The sequence below is a fragment of the Mus pahari genome, chromosome 15, assembly GCF_900095145.1.
Source record: "Mus pahari chromosome 15, PAHARI_EIJ_v1.1, whole genome shotgun sequence".
Classification (NCBI taxonomy): domain Eukaryota; kingdom Metazoa; phylum Chordata; class Mammalia; order Rodentia; family Muridae; genus Mus; species Mus pahari.
Genome location: NC_034604.1, coordinates 70,100,139 through 70,116,664, shown reverse-complemented (window position 1 = coordinate 70,116,664; position 16,526 = coordinate 70,100,139). Strand labels below are relative to the sequence as shown.

At 45.5% G+C, this 16,526-nt stretch overlaps 1 protein-coding gene across 1 annotated transcript in view; it reads left to right on the top strand.

Moving 5' to 3' along the window:
* The first annotated feature begins 454 nt into the window (after window positions 1-454).
* Window positions 455-16,526, top strand: part of Katnal2 (katanin catalytic subunit A1 like 2) — a 70,948-nt gene continuing 54,876 nt past the window's right edge. The window contains exon 1 of the mRNA XM_021214339.2: window positions 455-539. Within this exon, the coding sequence (XP_021069998.2) occupies window positions 489-539 (51 nt within the window). The 5' untranslated portion in view covers window positions 455-488. The remainder of the gene's footprint in view (window positions 540-16,526) is intronic.

Here is a 16,526-nt window from a genome sequence, read left to right as displayed (position 1 = left end):
GGCAGATGGAAAAGGTGCAAGGCTTGTATTCCTGAAAGCCCTTGACAGCCATAGTGTTGGTAGCCTTTCCTGCTGGGGCACGATTTAAAAGAAAATCTGCGGATAATTCCCAAACCTTTATCCTTTGACCGGGAGGAGGGGTGTCTAAGCATAGCTAATCCCCTCAACAACTGTCCAGACCCAGGGCCAAATACAGTACGAATTAGGAGAACCCAAATACTGGCAAATCCCAACTCCAACGGTTCTACTAACCATTCCCTCACAGCCTCTTGATTGACGGGGATCGCGCAGACTCTCTGGATCAAACGCTTAGCGTGACCTTGATTGACTCGGTAAAGAATCCGTCTGTGGCCGATGATTGGTTGGCATGTCTGGGCTCTGGCCAATCCCGAAGGGGGCGGGCTGGTTAAGCGTCCGGTTTGCAGCAGGCACAGGTCCGTTGGTGGCGGGCTACTCATCTCTCTTCGTGGTCCTTGACTCAGTGTCTAATGGAGCTTTCTTACCAGACTCTCAAACTCACGCACCAGGCGCGGGAGGCGGTAAGGAACGCTATCCCAAACAAGCAAACCCCAGGATTGTACCAGGAACTCTTGTTACAACAGGCAGATTCGCGACTCTCCGGTTGCTATGGCGACAGAGGAGGCCGCCCAAGTGGCGCAAGCGCAGTAGCTCTGGGTTGCCTTAGTGAAGGAGGCTGGGTTTGAAGTGTTGATCCCTGCAGGATACATAGAGGGGCGAACTGTGGAGGGTTTAGGGATGACGTTGAACTTTTTCTGCACAGTCGATTTGTGACGTAAGAAAATTGGATTTTGAAGGTCAGATTAGGCTACTGGTTGGTGTGAGTTTGAAGTGTGCAAAATGAGATTGTTGAGTTAGGCTGGTGATGAACGCCTTTTAATGTCAGCATCGGGGTAGAAACAGGCTGGCCTCTGTGAGGTCGAAATCAGCCTGGATTACATAGCAGGAGTTAGGCCAGCCAGACGGGATACATAGCGAAACCCTGTCTCAAAACAAAACAGAAAAACAAACAAAAAATGGGATTGTTGAAAGGTCTCCCCGCTGTTAAACAAACAAATAAACAAAGCAATGACATGAAGGTAGAATTCTAGATTTAGGTTCTCAGTTGTCATTACCAAGGCTCATAGACATTAAACCAGTCCTTCCCCTTCAGAGTCTCCATATGAAGTAAGAGAAAATTGACCGTGGTCCTTTTCAAACGAGGGTTTCGCGAATTTACAATACACCCCGTGGTATCCCGTGGTGTGGGTCGTCTGCTACTGCCAGCAATTATTTCCACAACAGTGAACATGAATTGAAAGCTTGCCGTGTTGCAGGCACGGAGCAGCAAAACAATACTGCGGGTCTGGGGGTGGGGGTGCTGGGGAAAGATGAACACAAATAAAGCCAAGGAAATAAGGACATCTGGTACCTCCTCAGGGATTCAGGGTGGGCCCTTTTTATTGATTTTTTTTTTAAAGCTCCACAGGTGGTGACTGCATTGGGTAGATAAGGCTATTAATCACTACCCTCATGTCTTTTTACCTTAAAAGAACTTATTTTGTGTGTGTGAGTGTTTTATCTATGTGTATGTCTGTGCACCACCTGTATTCAGTGCCTGCAGAGGCCAGAAGAGTGCATTGGAGCCCCAGGGACTGGAGTTACAGACAGTTGTGGAGTTACAGACAGTTGTTAGCTGCTTTGCATGTGCTAGACCCTCTTGGAAGAACAGCCAATAGCCGGGCCTGGTGGCGCAGGCCTTTAATCCCAGCACTCGGGAGGCAGAGGCAGGTGGATTTCTGAGTTCGAGGCCAGCCTGGTCTACCAAGTGAGTTCCAGGACAGCCAGGGCTATACAGAGAAACCCTGTCTCAAAAAAAAAAAAAAAAAAAAAAAAGAAGAACAGCCATTGTTCTTAACTGCTGAACCATCATTCCAGTTCTCCTATTACTCTTTAAAGTACCACACACCCAAACACACCACCTCCTGTCAGGTGTCCTTTGTACCTTCCAACCTCTGCACGTTCCAGAAGGGGCAGGCTACCCTGGAAACTGCTACTTCCTCACTCCCTCACTCGGGTGTTGTTTAAGCCCCACTCCTCTCTGAGCCTGAACCACCAGCATGAGAATCAGAAGCACCGCCTTCTGCTGAGAGCAGACCCTTGGGCTCCAGTGGGACTTGCTGAAACAAACTGGGAAATGGGCTTGTGAAACTGGCCTCATAAACACACACCAAGCACAGACCTAAAGTGTTGCACACATCTCCGTGAATTCAGTTCTATCCATATGTGGGAAAACCCCAAACTCCTTGTAGCCCACCCTACTCAGGATGGGACCCTTGTCTCAGAAAGATGCTGTATGGAGGGATTAATGATTGTTGGTCACTGGCTTCTGCATCTTTGTCTTTGCTTGTTCACCACCTACTTTCAACCTTCTTTGTCAACCCTATACCTTTTCCATCTCCCTGACTCTGAGATAGTGCAGCACCGTTATTAAAATCAGAATTCCCAGTCACCTACAGTTCCTCACCGAAGGAAAACATCAACAAATGATCTTTATTCTACTTCTTTAACGTCTCTTTAATAGTTCATGTTACTGCCCCCATCCTGATGCCCCAGGAGCTTTCACCAGCCCCACCTCAGTAGTCTTTTATCTCATCTCTGTTGAGGCTGCCTCTCTCCACTCTTCATTGAACGTTACTCTTTGGCTGGGACTCTTTCATTGGATTTCCAGTATACTTGGAAAAACAAACTCAAACTTTGACAGGACCTATGGAATACTATAGTGAGACAGAAAACTGTCCCAGAGGGGTTTTTTTCCCTACCACTCTCTATTTTGTCTTCCTCTGCAGCAGATACATTCTTTCTGATCAGATCTACAAACTCCTAGAGTCTGTACATTAAAAGCTACTCCCTAACTGTAATTAATTTATTATCTGCTATCCGCATGTAGCATACTCTCAAAAACAAGTTCTTGGACGCTTAAAAGACAAAGAGCCAAGTCTTTTTGTTTGTTTGTTTTTGTTTTAGGCTCTAGATGGCACCAAAGCAATGTGTAGCTACCCTCAACGTTGCCTGTAGTGGGGCTGTGCTTACTAAAGCAATGTTTAACTATGTACACAGGGCTACGTGCTCTGGGACTGTGTTGATTTGAGGCCTTGAGGAAGGGAAAAGGTAAAGATGGTGGAGGTGACTGGTAAATTCATTATAAAGAGAACTGGTTGTCCACAGGAATTGTGATCATCTAATTGAGATACAGTATTAAGGTTCCCAGGATGTTTCCAAGTGTCCGGTGGGGCCCAGTGTGGTCTCAGATTTGTCATAGGTTACTTAGATTAAAGAAATTCATGCCCTTAGTTCTGAAAAAGTATAATGTATTTTAAGATAATTTTCTCTCCTCCCCTCCTCTGCTTCACTCCTTGGCTTCCTTTCCCCTCCTTTAGGAATAATTTATAATGGATATGTAACCCAGAAGTGACTCTAGTTATATGGGAATATGTATAGGTTATGTATAAATACTATTATATTTTACATAAGACAATGGAGATAAAGTCTGCCATCTGACACCCAGATGCCCCAGGACACCAAAGGATGCCTCACAGCGCGCGCGTGTGTGCGCGTGTGTGTGCGTGTGTGTGTGTGTGTGTGAGTGTGTGTGTGTACATACTTGCACATATATGGTGTATCTTACAGATTTGTCTCTCTGGAAAACCCTGATGAATACAGATTTGTATCACAAGATTCTATGAAATACTGATGCTATTGGTGACTTTGGGTGGCAGGTTTTCTCTTCCAGTATTTTAAATTTAGTATTTAGGGCTGGAGAGATGGCTTAGCGGTTAAGAGCACTGACTGCTCTTCTGAAGGTCCCGAGTTCAAATCCCAGCAACCACATGGTGGCTCACACCTGTAATGAGATCTGATGCCCTCTTCTGGAGTGTCTGAAGACAGCTACAGTGTACTTATATATAATAAATAAATAAATAAATCTTTTAAAAAATTTTAATAATTAATTAAAATTAGACTATATCCAAGGGCTGGGAATATAGATCAGTTGGTAGACTATCTTTGTAGCATGTAGGAAGCCCTGAGTTCCATCTTCAGCACATAATAAGCTGGGTGTGGCAAGTGTTTGGGGTCTTAGGAGGCAGAGGTCAGAGGGTAAGGCTCAGGGTGGATGCCAGCCTGAGATACCTGAATGAGACTTTGTCAAAAGAAAGAAAGAAAGAAAAAAAGAAACTACCAGAAATAAGGTTGAATCCAGTTTATATACCTCTGCTGGTGTTTGTTTGCTTGCTTGTTGGTTTTTCAACTCAAATATAAGACCCTCCAAAATACTCTGAGACCAGGCAGGTTGTAAGGAGCAGTAGCTCCAGTGTTTTAAATGTGAACACACAATTAGAGACAATTAATGACTGGATTAACGCCCAGGAGTGGTTATGGGAAGCCTGAGCTACACACTCCTGTGTCTGTCCGCTGCAGATAAGTGGGCCCAAAGCTAGTTTTCCTGTCTCAGCCAGTCTCAGCTGATCAGAAGAGGCTCCTCTCCTCTGTGAGGGCTGTGCACTCTTTCTCTCATGGACTTTTAAAGAGGTTTCTGCTTTGACTAAGGTGAGCTTTTGTATTAAAAATTATTTAGTATGTGTTCAGATAATTGATGAAGCAGTTGACTAACTTTTAAAATGAGTGTTAAATGCCTTAGCTTTTATTAATTGCATGGATCCCTAAAAAAAAAAAAAAAAAAAAAAGTAATTGAAAATTTAATTACCTCAGTGTTTTCCTTCAAAGAACTGAGGCTTATTAAACTTTTTAAGCATCTATTGAAATACCAATAGCTAGAAACAATGTTCAGTTCTAAATACTAATTAAACAAGTTCTAAATCACCATAAAGCTAAGCTGAATTTTAAGTAACTTGTGTTTTATGTTTTGCTTTTTTTTTTTTTTCTTTTTGAGACGGGGTTTCTCTGTATAGCCCTGGCTGTCCTGGAACTCACTTTGTAGACCAGGCTGGCCTCGAACTCAGAAATCTGCCTCCTCTGCCTCCCAAGTGCTGGGATTAAAGGCGTGCCCCACCCAGCCTGTGCTCCAACCGCCCCGTTTTGCTTTGTTCTTACACAAAGAAGATTAACTACTTCATCACTGACCACTACTGCAGCCTTGTGGGCATCTTTCAAATTGCCGTGGCTTTAAAAACTACACATTGTGATGCATTTGGTATAATCCCAGCACTCAGGAGGCGGGGGCAGGAGGACTACTGAGAGTTCAAAGTAAATTCCAGGCTAGCATGGGTTAAATAGCTAGGCCACATTTTAAACCAAACAAAGCAAAAAAAAAAAAAGAACCCAGAACATAAATGCATGAATCACTGCTGCTGAACCACATTCTTCTGGTTCAACCTGGACAAGACAGGGAGACCTCTCAGACAAGCTGCAATACTTTGTTAGCATCAGGATGTAGCAAGGAAGATATATTACCATCACCAGGAATATCTAGATTTTGCATTAAAAACGTCCTTACTTGTTTTTGTTTGTATAAACAACTTGTTTGGGCTGGGGGCATCGAGATAGGGTTTTTGCTGCCAAACTCACTCTGTGGACTAAGCTGTTCTCTAATTTGCAATGATCCTCCTGCTTCTGCCTCCCACATACTAGGATTACTGCCATGAGCCACCATGACTGGTTAGGTTCTACTTTAACCTCAAAGAAATATAAATCTCATCACCCAGACATATCTTTTGTTTGTTTGTTTGTTTGTTTTTGTTTGTTTGGTTGGTTGGTTTGAGACAGGGTTTCTCTGTGTAGCCCTGGCTGTCCTGGAACTCACTCTTTAGACCAGGCTGGCCCCAAACTCAGAAATCCGCCTGCCTCTGCCTCCCAAGTGCTGGGATTAAAGGCGTGTTCCACCACCACCCGGCAAGATTGTGTTTTTTCAAGTTTATTTATTTTTCTTTTTTTAGATTTATTTATAATTTAAGTACACTGTAGCTATTTTCAGTTGCACCAGAAGAGAACATCAGATCTCTTTACAGATGGTTGTGAGCCACCATGTGGTTTCTGGGATTTGAACTCAGGACTTCGGAAGAACAGTCAGTGCTCTTAACCGCTGAGCCATCTCTCCAGCCGCTATTTTGTTTTTCATTATGTTGTGTAAAAATGTGTGTTTGTGTGTGTGTGTGAATGCAGGTGTTCATGGAGTCCTCAGATCCCCTGGGGTGGCACTTAAGGCAGTTCCCGGTGCTAGAAACTGAATACAGGACCTCTACAAGAGCAGTGCACGCTTAGCCACAGAGTCATATCTCTAGCCCTGGTTTAATTTTTAATCTATATGTATGGTGTCTGCCATGTCTGTGCAGATGCCTGCAGAGGCCAGAGGCACAGGATCTCTCAGAGATGGTGTTATAGGTAGTTGCTAGTTATCCAACCAGGGTGCTGGGAACTCAGGTCTTCAAATGCAAATATTTATAACTTCTGAGCCCCATCTCCAACCTCACCCATATATATCTGAAAAGTACTTTTTAAATTGGTATATGGCTGGGCATAATGGCACACACCTGTAATCTAAGCACCCAGGAGGCTAAGGCCAGCCTGGTCTACATAGAAAATTCCAGGTCCGCCAGGGCTACAAAATGAGACCTTAATTTTAAAAATTGGTATAGCCTTCCACTTTAAACTTCGATAGCAGGTCCCAGAACTAGTTCTCTTGCTGTAGAGACCTGAGTTTGATCAGTAGTCCTCATATAAAGAGAGAGGGGTGTATAGTGAGTGGTAGGTGCCTCTAATCCCAGAGCTGAGTAGGCAGAGACAGGGAATTCACTCAGCCTTATTGGTCAGCCAGTCTAGTCAAATTGGCAAGTCTCAGATTTAGTGACAGACCCTGACCTAAAACAAAACAAAGAGAAAACAACAACAAAAAACAAACACACAAACAAAAAAACCTAAGTGCAGAAATATTGAGGAAGATACCTGATGTAGTTCTCTAGCATGCGTGTATGTTTATGTGTGTGTGCACACACACAGACGAAGGAAACTAAACTGAAACAGCACTGGGGCATCGACTTTAGACAGTGTGGTGGGGAGAGATGCTGGTCTCCCCGAGAGCAGTGCTTGGATTCTGGCATAGGAAGGAGAGACCCCAAGAGCATGGCAGGTGTGCGGAGACGGGTCAGAGTTTGGGACGCTTATCATTGGGAGCTGGGGATTAGAGTCATAGAGAGGAGAGCGAGCTATGAAGTGGAAACTTAAGGGTTCTTTGGAAAATCAGTTGGATGGTGTTTTGCTGGGGCAAACACTTGGAGGAATGTTTAGCTAAAGTGGATACAGGTGAAAGGCTAAGGCAGACTGGTGAAGGAACATTTAGCTGAAGCTGACACAGGAGGCAGGATCTTCTGCTAAAGCAAGCTCTTGCAAGGACACACGATGAAGGATTCTTCGCTAAAGACATGCATATATTGGTCTGCCTTATATTGCATAGTTAAGCTGCATTTGTCGGGACTCCATAGTAAGAAATGCTCCAAAAAAACTTCTGGTGGTGTGCTGCAGTGTCTTGGGGCTTCCAAGAACTCAGGATGTTTGACAGAGTGATGTCAGCTGAGACAGATGAACATGCTGAGGCAAGACCCGTGGAGGACATGTCTGGAGGATATAAATAGGACTCAGTGGACAGTGACAGAGGCTGATGGCGGCTTGCTTGTAGAGCTAGGAATGCTTGTGAGTCGCAAGTCTTCACTGCTCTTCAATTCATTGAGAAAGACATAGCAGAGAACTTTTCCTGGTGTCCCTCCGGGTCCCTCATGCCGACTTGTGCCGAGGCTGAGGCCTGGCTGTCTCTATTAGGCAGTGCCACCGCTGCTGATTCCTGTTTGCTGTCCCAACTCTACTGCACCGGACTGCTGGTGTTTGAGAGTGGGTTGAGCTGCCTCTGCCTGTTAACCTGTGAACTGAACTGCTGATTTCCAAACAACACAGACTGGAGTTGCTCCAAAGAACCTTTCTAAACAGGTCCACTTCCCCCGTATCCTTTCTTTTATAAGACTTTCATGGGGAGCCCTCCCCACTTTAGTCTCGAGAAGGCGACGCCCAAAAACCACGAATAAACCACCTTGATGTAAAAACATGAGGTAGTTTAATGGCAGAGCTCCGGAGGAGAACAAGAAATCGACCACGTGGCTCGAAAGCTAGGGGTTTTTATAGGGAGAGGGGTGGGGGGGTTCTGGAGAATTGGCAAGGCTAGGTTACAGATGATTGGTCCGTTTAAATGCCAACACATTTGCAGAGTGGTACATGTAAGTTAGCAGAACATCCGGTAAACATATGACTCTAAACTATGTCAGGAATGTTTTAAACAAAAGCCTGCCTGGGCGTGCCTAGGCCTGTCCCACCTTGTTCTCCGCCTCAGGCTTCTAAGCCCACTTTTTCTCTGAACTTATTTGACATAAATTACATGAATCACAGGCCTTTCATTTTAAATTTCATTTTCCTTCACTTTCCCACTACCTCTGGTGGGTGGTGGGCTACAAGAGAGGTTTAAGCATTTGAGAACAATGATTAAAAATAGGTATTTGAAAAAATTAAAGTTACAGAGCTATGCTGAAAAGCAAGTCCAAAGTTCTTAAGTTTGGGCTGAATACTAAGTCACACACTGGCAAACTGACCGTGTGAGGCTGAGAAGAGCAATCCCGGCAACTGTAGAGCGAACACCATTCACTCACACAGCTTATCATGGGAGATGTTGAGTATGGACAAAACCTGTGAAGACCCCAAAGAGACAAGCAAAACTAGCCCCAGAGTAAAGCCGACTCAGATGCCCTTCCCAACAAAGCCCCCAACAAACCTCTGTAGGCTCAGACTGCCCTGGAAATAGCTACCCGGTCTGCCAAAATAAAAGTTTCAAAGAATACCATAAATTTTGGACTTCCTCAGCCCCACTGGTGGCCTGTAATCCCAGCACCTGGTAAACTGGGTCAGGAGGATTGCTAGTTCAAGGCCAGCCTGGACTGACTAGTAAGTTTTGGGTCAGTTTAGACCTTATTGTCAAAAGACAGACCGAAGCTTCACAGATGGCCTAGCAGGGGAGGTGTCCCCAGGACCTGCATGGCAGAGGGAGAAAGCCAGCTCCCCTTGGTTTCCCTCTCACCTCACAGGTACTCTCCAAAAATTGTTAGTAGATTTTACAAGAGAGAAAACAAAACAAAACAAAATCATAATTCATATCCTCAACATCTATCACATGCTGAAAATTTGCTTTAGTCATAAGAAACAAGAAAAAACAAACAAAAAGCAGCCAGTACCAAATTGATTCAGAAATATTACAGGAAACAAACGAGTAGGCAAGGATTTAAAACATACCTAGTTTTAGGGCGCGAGAACTGGCTCAGCAGTTAGAAGCACTTGCTGCTCTTGCAGAGACCTGGGTCTGTTCCCATCACCCACTGTCCATAACTGCTCACCAAGGACCAACCTTGGCTTGGAGAGGGGTCCTGAGGAAGGGTTGTCTATGAATGCCCAAACAAAGGGCTCCAAGTCAAACCGTGGCCTATGGAACTAGCTGGTGGCCTATGTTCTGCTAGAGACAGCTTTCCAGCCTGCTTTCTCCCGTGGTTCTGCTCCCTCTCCCTCTCCCCTCTCTCTTTCTCTCACCTGCTTTCTCTGGAGATCTCTAGACAGCTCTCTCTTTGTTCTGCTAGAGCCATTTCTCCAAGCAGTTCTCTCTTGCTATTCTAAAAACTTCTTTAGATAGCTGATCATAAGCTCCGTCTTTATTTTACACATCAATCTAGTCATTTACTTCAGGATCCCTTTTGATTACCTTGTGAATCTGTATCACCGGACCCAGCTAGCATTTTCTTTTGACATTGCAAAAGAAGTCCTGATCTGCCCGCCTCTGTAACAAACAGAGGCTGAGCTACCTGGGTGGGACCCAGTCCTGTAATTACCATTTCTACCACACCCAGGCCTACCCTTGCTCTGTCCCAGACTGACCTTGAACTCAGAAATCTGCCTGCATTTGTATCTTTTGGACAAGCTGGCTCATAGTGTAGCTGCCTCTGTTCCTTTAGCTTTGTGAAGCCCCTCATAATTCATATTGCATTCTTGTTGGGTTTTTTTTTTTGCATAATTGAGAAATTATATATTTTCATGTTTTTAGAGTTCTTTCCCACAGCCTTAAGGCCTGTCCAGAAGGTGTTTACCATTCCGCTGAGAACTTAGCCATACCTTTGCCTGCAAGACTTGGGCTGCCTGATTATCATGGAGTCATTAACACATTAACAGGGATTTTAGTCCTTAAAGGAGGAATGTAAAATATGTATGGTATTATACAAACAAGCCTTATGCCCATGGCAGCCATTGACACTATTGGAGGCCCATGTCTGTTGGCCCTGTACCTGTGCAGGAACTGTGTCATTCTGTACCCACCAAGACGATACCATGCCTGTTCTGGAGGATCTAATGCCCTCTTCTGGCTTCTGCGGGTACCAGTCACAAACTTGGCACACAGTCATACGTGCAGGAAAGACATAGACATAAAGAAAAACCCTGTCAAAATATACTTAGGGATTGGAAGGAAAACATGACCATGGGGAGGAGAAAAGCACAAGAGTTGATAAGAGCAGAAGTGGGAAGTTGGGGTAGGGCACACACTACCCCCAGCCCCCAAATTCAGAGATTTCCCTGCCACTTGCCCACGCCCCCATGCTTGGATTAAAGGTGTGGATCTCCACCACTGGGCCAATCCCAGCATTTAGTGGGCAGGAACAGTTGGATCTCTTTGACTTTGAGGCTAACCTGGTCTACATATTGAGGCCCTGTCTTAAAAACAAACAAACAAACAAATAAACAAAGAAGAAAATGTAACTTCAAGAGTTGAAAAACATAGTACTACTCCTGAATGACAAATGCACTGGGTGGAGTCAGAAGTAGATGACTGAAGAAATGATGTAATCATTTCCACACTAGAAATGATGTAAACGGAAGCACACAGAGAAAGTCTGAAGGAAAAGAATGAAGGGCACAGCCCTGAGAAATTCAGTTCCTGTCCAACTCTGGGAGAGGAAAAGTACATGAAGAGATTATGGCCAAACATGGTCCTATAGATCATAAAACCCCCAAAGTCTCCAAACAGGAGAAATGTCCCCCGACTGTCAAAGCAAGCTGCTGTATTGTGAGCTGCTGCTTAGAAGCCAAGGTGGAAAGGAACTGGAGGCAGCAGCTTCCAGCCAACAGGCAACCAGAAGCAGACTCAGAGCTCTACCCCATAAGGAACTGGATTCTGCTCATAACCATGCAGGTAGAGGTGATATCTTACGATGATAGGAAGGTTCTAAATCCCAGGAGAGTATTGATTACCTGTGTGTGTTTCTTAAAACTCATTGACCTGGTCCTCCTCCCCATTTTATGTGTATACGTGTACCTGATTGGAGGCCAGAAGAGGGAGGAGGATATTGAACTGGTTTGAATAAGCATAGCCCTATAGACTCAGATTTGAATGTTCATGGAGTGGCATTAGGAGGTGTGACTTTATTGGAGGAATTGTGTCACTGGGGGTGCGTTTGCTCAAGCCAGGCCTTATGGCGCACTCTCGGTTCCTGCAGACTGCAGATCCAGTTGTAGAACCCTGAGCTACCTCTTGAGCACCATGTCTGTCTGCACCATGCCGTGCTTTCCACCATGATGGCAATGGACTGAACCTCTGATTTAAGCCAGCCCCACTTATAAGAGTTTCTGGGGTCATGGTGTCTCTTCACAGCAATTAGAAACCCTAACTAAGATAGGTACCGTAGACTTGGAGATGCAGGCAACTGTAAGCAGCCTGGCTTGGGTGGTGGGACTGAAGCAAGGCCCTCTGTAAACACAGCAAGGGCTCTCACCTCCCAGCCATCTCTCCAGCCCTCTGCGCTCTTCAGCTGCAGACTTTGTTGTGTATAAATGTTAGGCTTGGGCTGGAGAGATGGCTCAGCCGTTAAAGGCTAGGCTCACAACCAAAAATAAACGTTAGGCTTAATATAGTACATTTCAAATGTGTGTGTGTGTGTGTGTGTGTGTGTGTGTGTGTGTGTGTGTGTGTATACGCGTGCCATGGGTATGCACCAGGCAGTTGTGAGAGTACTACTGGCAGCTGAACTCAGGTCCTCTGGAAGAGCAGCAACTCAATCATTAGCCATCTCTGCAGCTTCAATACATGTGACTTCTTATAAAGACATAAAAGTGCAAACAGGCTTGGTGCAGTAATCACTTTTTAAATCCTGGGGCTCAGTAGACTGAGGTAGAACAATCACTGAGAGTTCAAAGCTGGCAGGGCCAATCAGTAGCTCGTTTATAGAATGTGTTGGCACATAACCTCATGTCTGTGATACCGTCTCTCAGGGACAGAAGCATGGGAAACGTTGCAAGTTTGAGGGCAGCCTGGTCTACATTGCAAGTTCCAAGCTAGGCTTACATAGTAAGAGACCTCGTCTCAAAGACAAACAGACAAGTGTACAATAAAGTCAGTGCCACTTTCCCTACCATTGATTCTTTACTTACCCTTTGTTATGTGACACTTGTCATACAGTGCAACACACATGCACGCACACACTCGCCCCAGAAAGGAAACCCATCGTAGACCAAATTAATGAGGGTGTCAAAATCCAATTTGAACCAAGTTTTTATTGGGGTCACTACAGAAGTGTGGGTGAGGGGCTGTTTACAGGGCCAGGGATGAGCCAAAAGCAGCTGCATCACTACACAGCCCCCCAACACCCCCCCCATCCAGACTCCTGAAAGCTGCACATCTGGAGCTCTCCGCTCACATCTGGAGCACTGCACAGCTTGTCTCGGAACACACACGTGATACTGTTTTTATGGTTCTGGCTTACTTTGTTTAACACAATGATCTCCCACCATGACAGGTCAGAGCAGGGGACCCCCCCACCCCAGCAGCTGCACTGCCCAGCCTCCTGCCCAGCAGCTGTCACTGTGGAAAGGGGCCCCAGTGAACCTTGCAAGTTTCAGCTTTTCCCAGACTTGTGAAGTTTGGTGACCTCCTGAGTCTCTTAAGCTCCAACCCCACCTCCCCCTGGAGAGACTGTTCCAATAAGAAGGAAACAACCATCAGTAATGTCCTATTTTTTTACATGTCATAATAGCATAATAGCATATATATATATATATATATATATATATATATATATATGATTTATTTTATCTAAGTACATTGTAGCTGTCTTCAGACACATCAGAAGAGGGCATCACATCTCATTATGAATGGTTGTGAGCCACCATGTGGTTGCTGGGATTTGAACTCTGGACCTTCAGAAGAGCAGTCAGTACTCTTACCCGCTGAGCCATCTCTCCAGTTGGGTTTTTACATTTCTTACACTGAAGAGAATAGTTTCTTCATCCTGCGTCCCCTTGTTTTACTCCCTACGCTGCAAGTCTTTTTCTTTTTCATATATTAACAAGACAGTGGGCCTCCTTATGGCATCTCCATTCATGAGCAGAATGTACTTTATATAAGATATTCCCACCGTGTAACCCTCCCCCCCAATCTCATCCCTTGTGTCCTTCCTGCTAGGTCCCATGTTCTCCCTAAATTGTCTCTTATTGATTGATTGATTGAATGATTGATTGAGTCAGGGTCTTGCTGTATAGCCTAACTAGCCTGGCACTAGCTACGTAGCCCAGGCTGGACTTGCCATCCCACACTCTTCCCACGTCAGCATTCCTAAGCGCTGTTGGGATACAGGCGTGTGCTATCTTACTCTGTTTTGAAACAACAGCAACAGCCAAAACAAAACCCCTAGTTTCTGCACATTGGAAAGAACGTGTGATCATCGTCTTTCTCATACTGACTTATGTTGTTTAGCATGATAATCCCCAGTTTAATCCATTTTTCTGCAAACAATGTAATTTTGTTCTCTTTATTCATAAAAAGTTAATATACAGTAGAGTTTGTTCTCCTTGGTATATAGCTCCATGAGTTCTGACAAATGCATACATGCATACAGCAACCCCAACAGACAGAATAGCTCTGTCATCACAGAAGAGTCCCTCAGGAGAGTCCCTCGGGGTCTTCATTTCTGCCTTAGCAACAGTGCATTGGTACCCACTCTGTCCATTTCCCCACTGTGGGCATCTGGACTAATTCCTTCTCCTCTTTCAGGAGTGAAGGGTGTTTTCGCCATCTGGTTGGATGGACATCCACTGGGACAGGAAGTGACCCCCCCAGCCCCCTTGGCCTACAGCCTGGGTCATGCAGGGTGTGGCTTCACTGGCTTTAGGGGAGACCTTTTCAGTTTGCCCCATCTGCTCTCGGGTTGAGCTTTCCCTGGCTTGTTTCTGTACACAGTGGGAATATGAAATCAAGCCCAAGAGTTTTTTTTTTCTTTCTGGGTTTTCAAGACAGGGTTTCTCTGTGTAGCCCTGGCTGTCCTGGAACTCACTCTGTAGACCAGGCTGGCCTCAAACTCAGAAATTCACCTGCCTCTGCCTCCTGAGTGCTGGGATTAAAGGCATGCGCCACTGCCCGGCAAGCCCAAGATTTTTAATAGCTCTTTTGAATCACTTTTAAACTTTTTGTTTCCTTGAGTGGAGGCTGCTGATTTCATTGTCTTTTTCTTCAGTAGCTTGTCATAGGTGAGGTGTGCCCCAAAGATGATCTTCTATGCCAACTGAGTATGTGTGGCTTCTCTTTCCGTGACTTGGGAATGCTTGAAATCTGTTTTGCCCCGGGCACCGTGTCCACTGCTGTTGATGCTACCGTCTCTTCTCTGTCCAGGCAGTTTGGATCTGATGTCTTTGGGTCAGATTGGGTTTCCTCCAAGCGCTTTGGCACTTCCAGCCTGTTTGTGGGTATTTGCCATTGGGCAAACGGTTAGCGACCTGGCGTTCCCTTCGCCTCGTTTTCCAGCCACCACTAGAGGGCGACCAGCACCTCCCGATGCCTCTGAGGGCTGCCTTGGTTTCAAAGCTGGTAATTGTCATCACCCTCCAGTCTGACTTCCTTTTGCACCTGAGATCTCTTCCCTGGGGACCTTCTTGAGCCCTGTCGGTATCAGAGGGCATGGGTGTGGCCTTTCCCAGGTATTGGCTGGGATTCTTTAGGGATAGATTGTGGTTCACTGTTGTGGGATAGGGACAGGGACAGGACAGTTGAGCATGAGGAGGCCTGGCACATGGTTGTGAGAAGACCTCTGATATAGAGGTGAAGCTGGTGTCTCCTCTCCCAGTGATGCGCCCTCTAGTATGAGGACCCTGGCGTTCCAGCTTTCTGTCCTCTTCGTGTGGATGCTCTCAGCTATGGAGGCAGTTCCTGGGTTCTGTCATGTTTACGGGATGGCACTGAAATTACGGTTTCCCTAAAGAGTGCCCCTGGGGTGCTTTCTACCTTGGCTCTCTAAGGAATCCTCCAGGCCAGGATCAGGGATGTGTCCCAGCAGAACCAGCTTTTTCATGTCCTTGTCAAAGGAACGAAGCAAGTTGTGTACCATCTTTCTGATATAGATCTCCACAAGAATGCCCATGGTGATGGACAAGTTTCTTCAAGTATTCCCACAGCTTCTCAGGGTCAGTGCTGGAAGCCAGGAGAGCTGCAGCCTCAATTCCATGCCAAGCACCTGCTCGACATCCATTGATGTCCCTGGTGCAACCTCCTCCCAGCAGAAAGGTGGTCCGGGTTGTTCCTCAACACGGGGCAGGTCTGCTTCTGGTCCTCTGGCAGTGACCTTTGCTGCATGCTGATGCCCAGGGCTGGTTGAAGCTCCAACAGGAAACACTCACCCTGCCATTATGTAAGGGTAATCCCTCTGCTGGGCTGTGAGCCAGGCTTTACCTGCTGTCTGCAGTCTGTCGGTGGGCTATCCTGCCTAGACTTTGTTTCCTGCTCACACTGATTTGTCAAATCATCAGAGCATCATCAGGGATCAATGACCACTCTTACCAAACCACTTTAGAGAGTTCTAAATCCCCATATTGGGGGGGGGGGGCAGGTCAGACAGGGCAGGCCTTTCCAGTATGGTGATTGAGTGACTGCAACACATAACCTTCTGGTCCATTCAGAAAATGTTTAATTTACTTTTTTTTTTTAAAACTTTATGTCCTTATTTGTTTTATATAAGTACACTGTAGCTCTCTTCAGACGCACCAGAAGAAGGTGTCAGATCTCATTACATATGGTTGTAAGCCACCATGTGGTTGCTAGGATTTGAACTCAGGACCTTTGGAAGAGCAGTCAGTGCTCTTAACCACTGAGCCATCTCTCCAGCCCTTAATTTACTTTTATTTTTATTATTTTTTTAAAATTTTTTTTAAAGATTTATTTATTTATTATATGTAAGTACACTGTAGCTGTCCTCAAACACTCCAGAAGAGGGAGTCAGATCTTGTTACAGATGGTTGTTAGCCACCATGTGGTTGCTGGGATTTGAACTCCGAACCTTTGGAAGAGCAGTCAGGTGCTCTTACCCACTGAGCCATCTCACCAGCCCCTTAATTTACTTTTAAAAGTATTAATACTTTGCAGACCAGACTGGCTTAAAACTCAGAATTTGCCTGCCTCT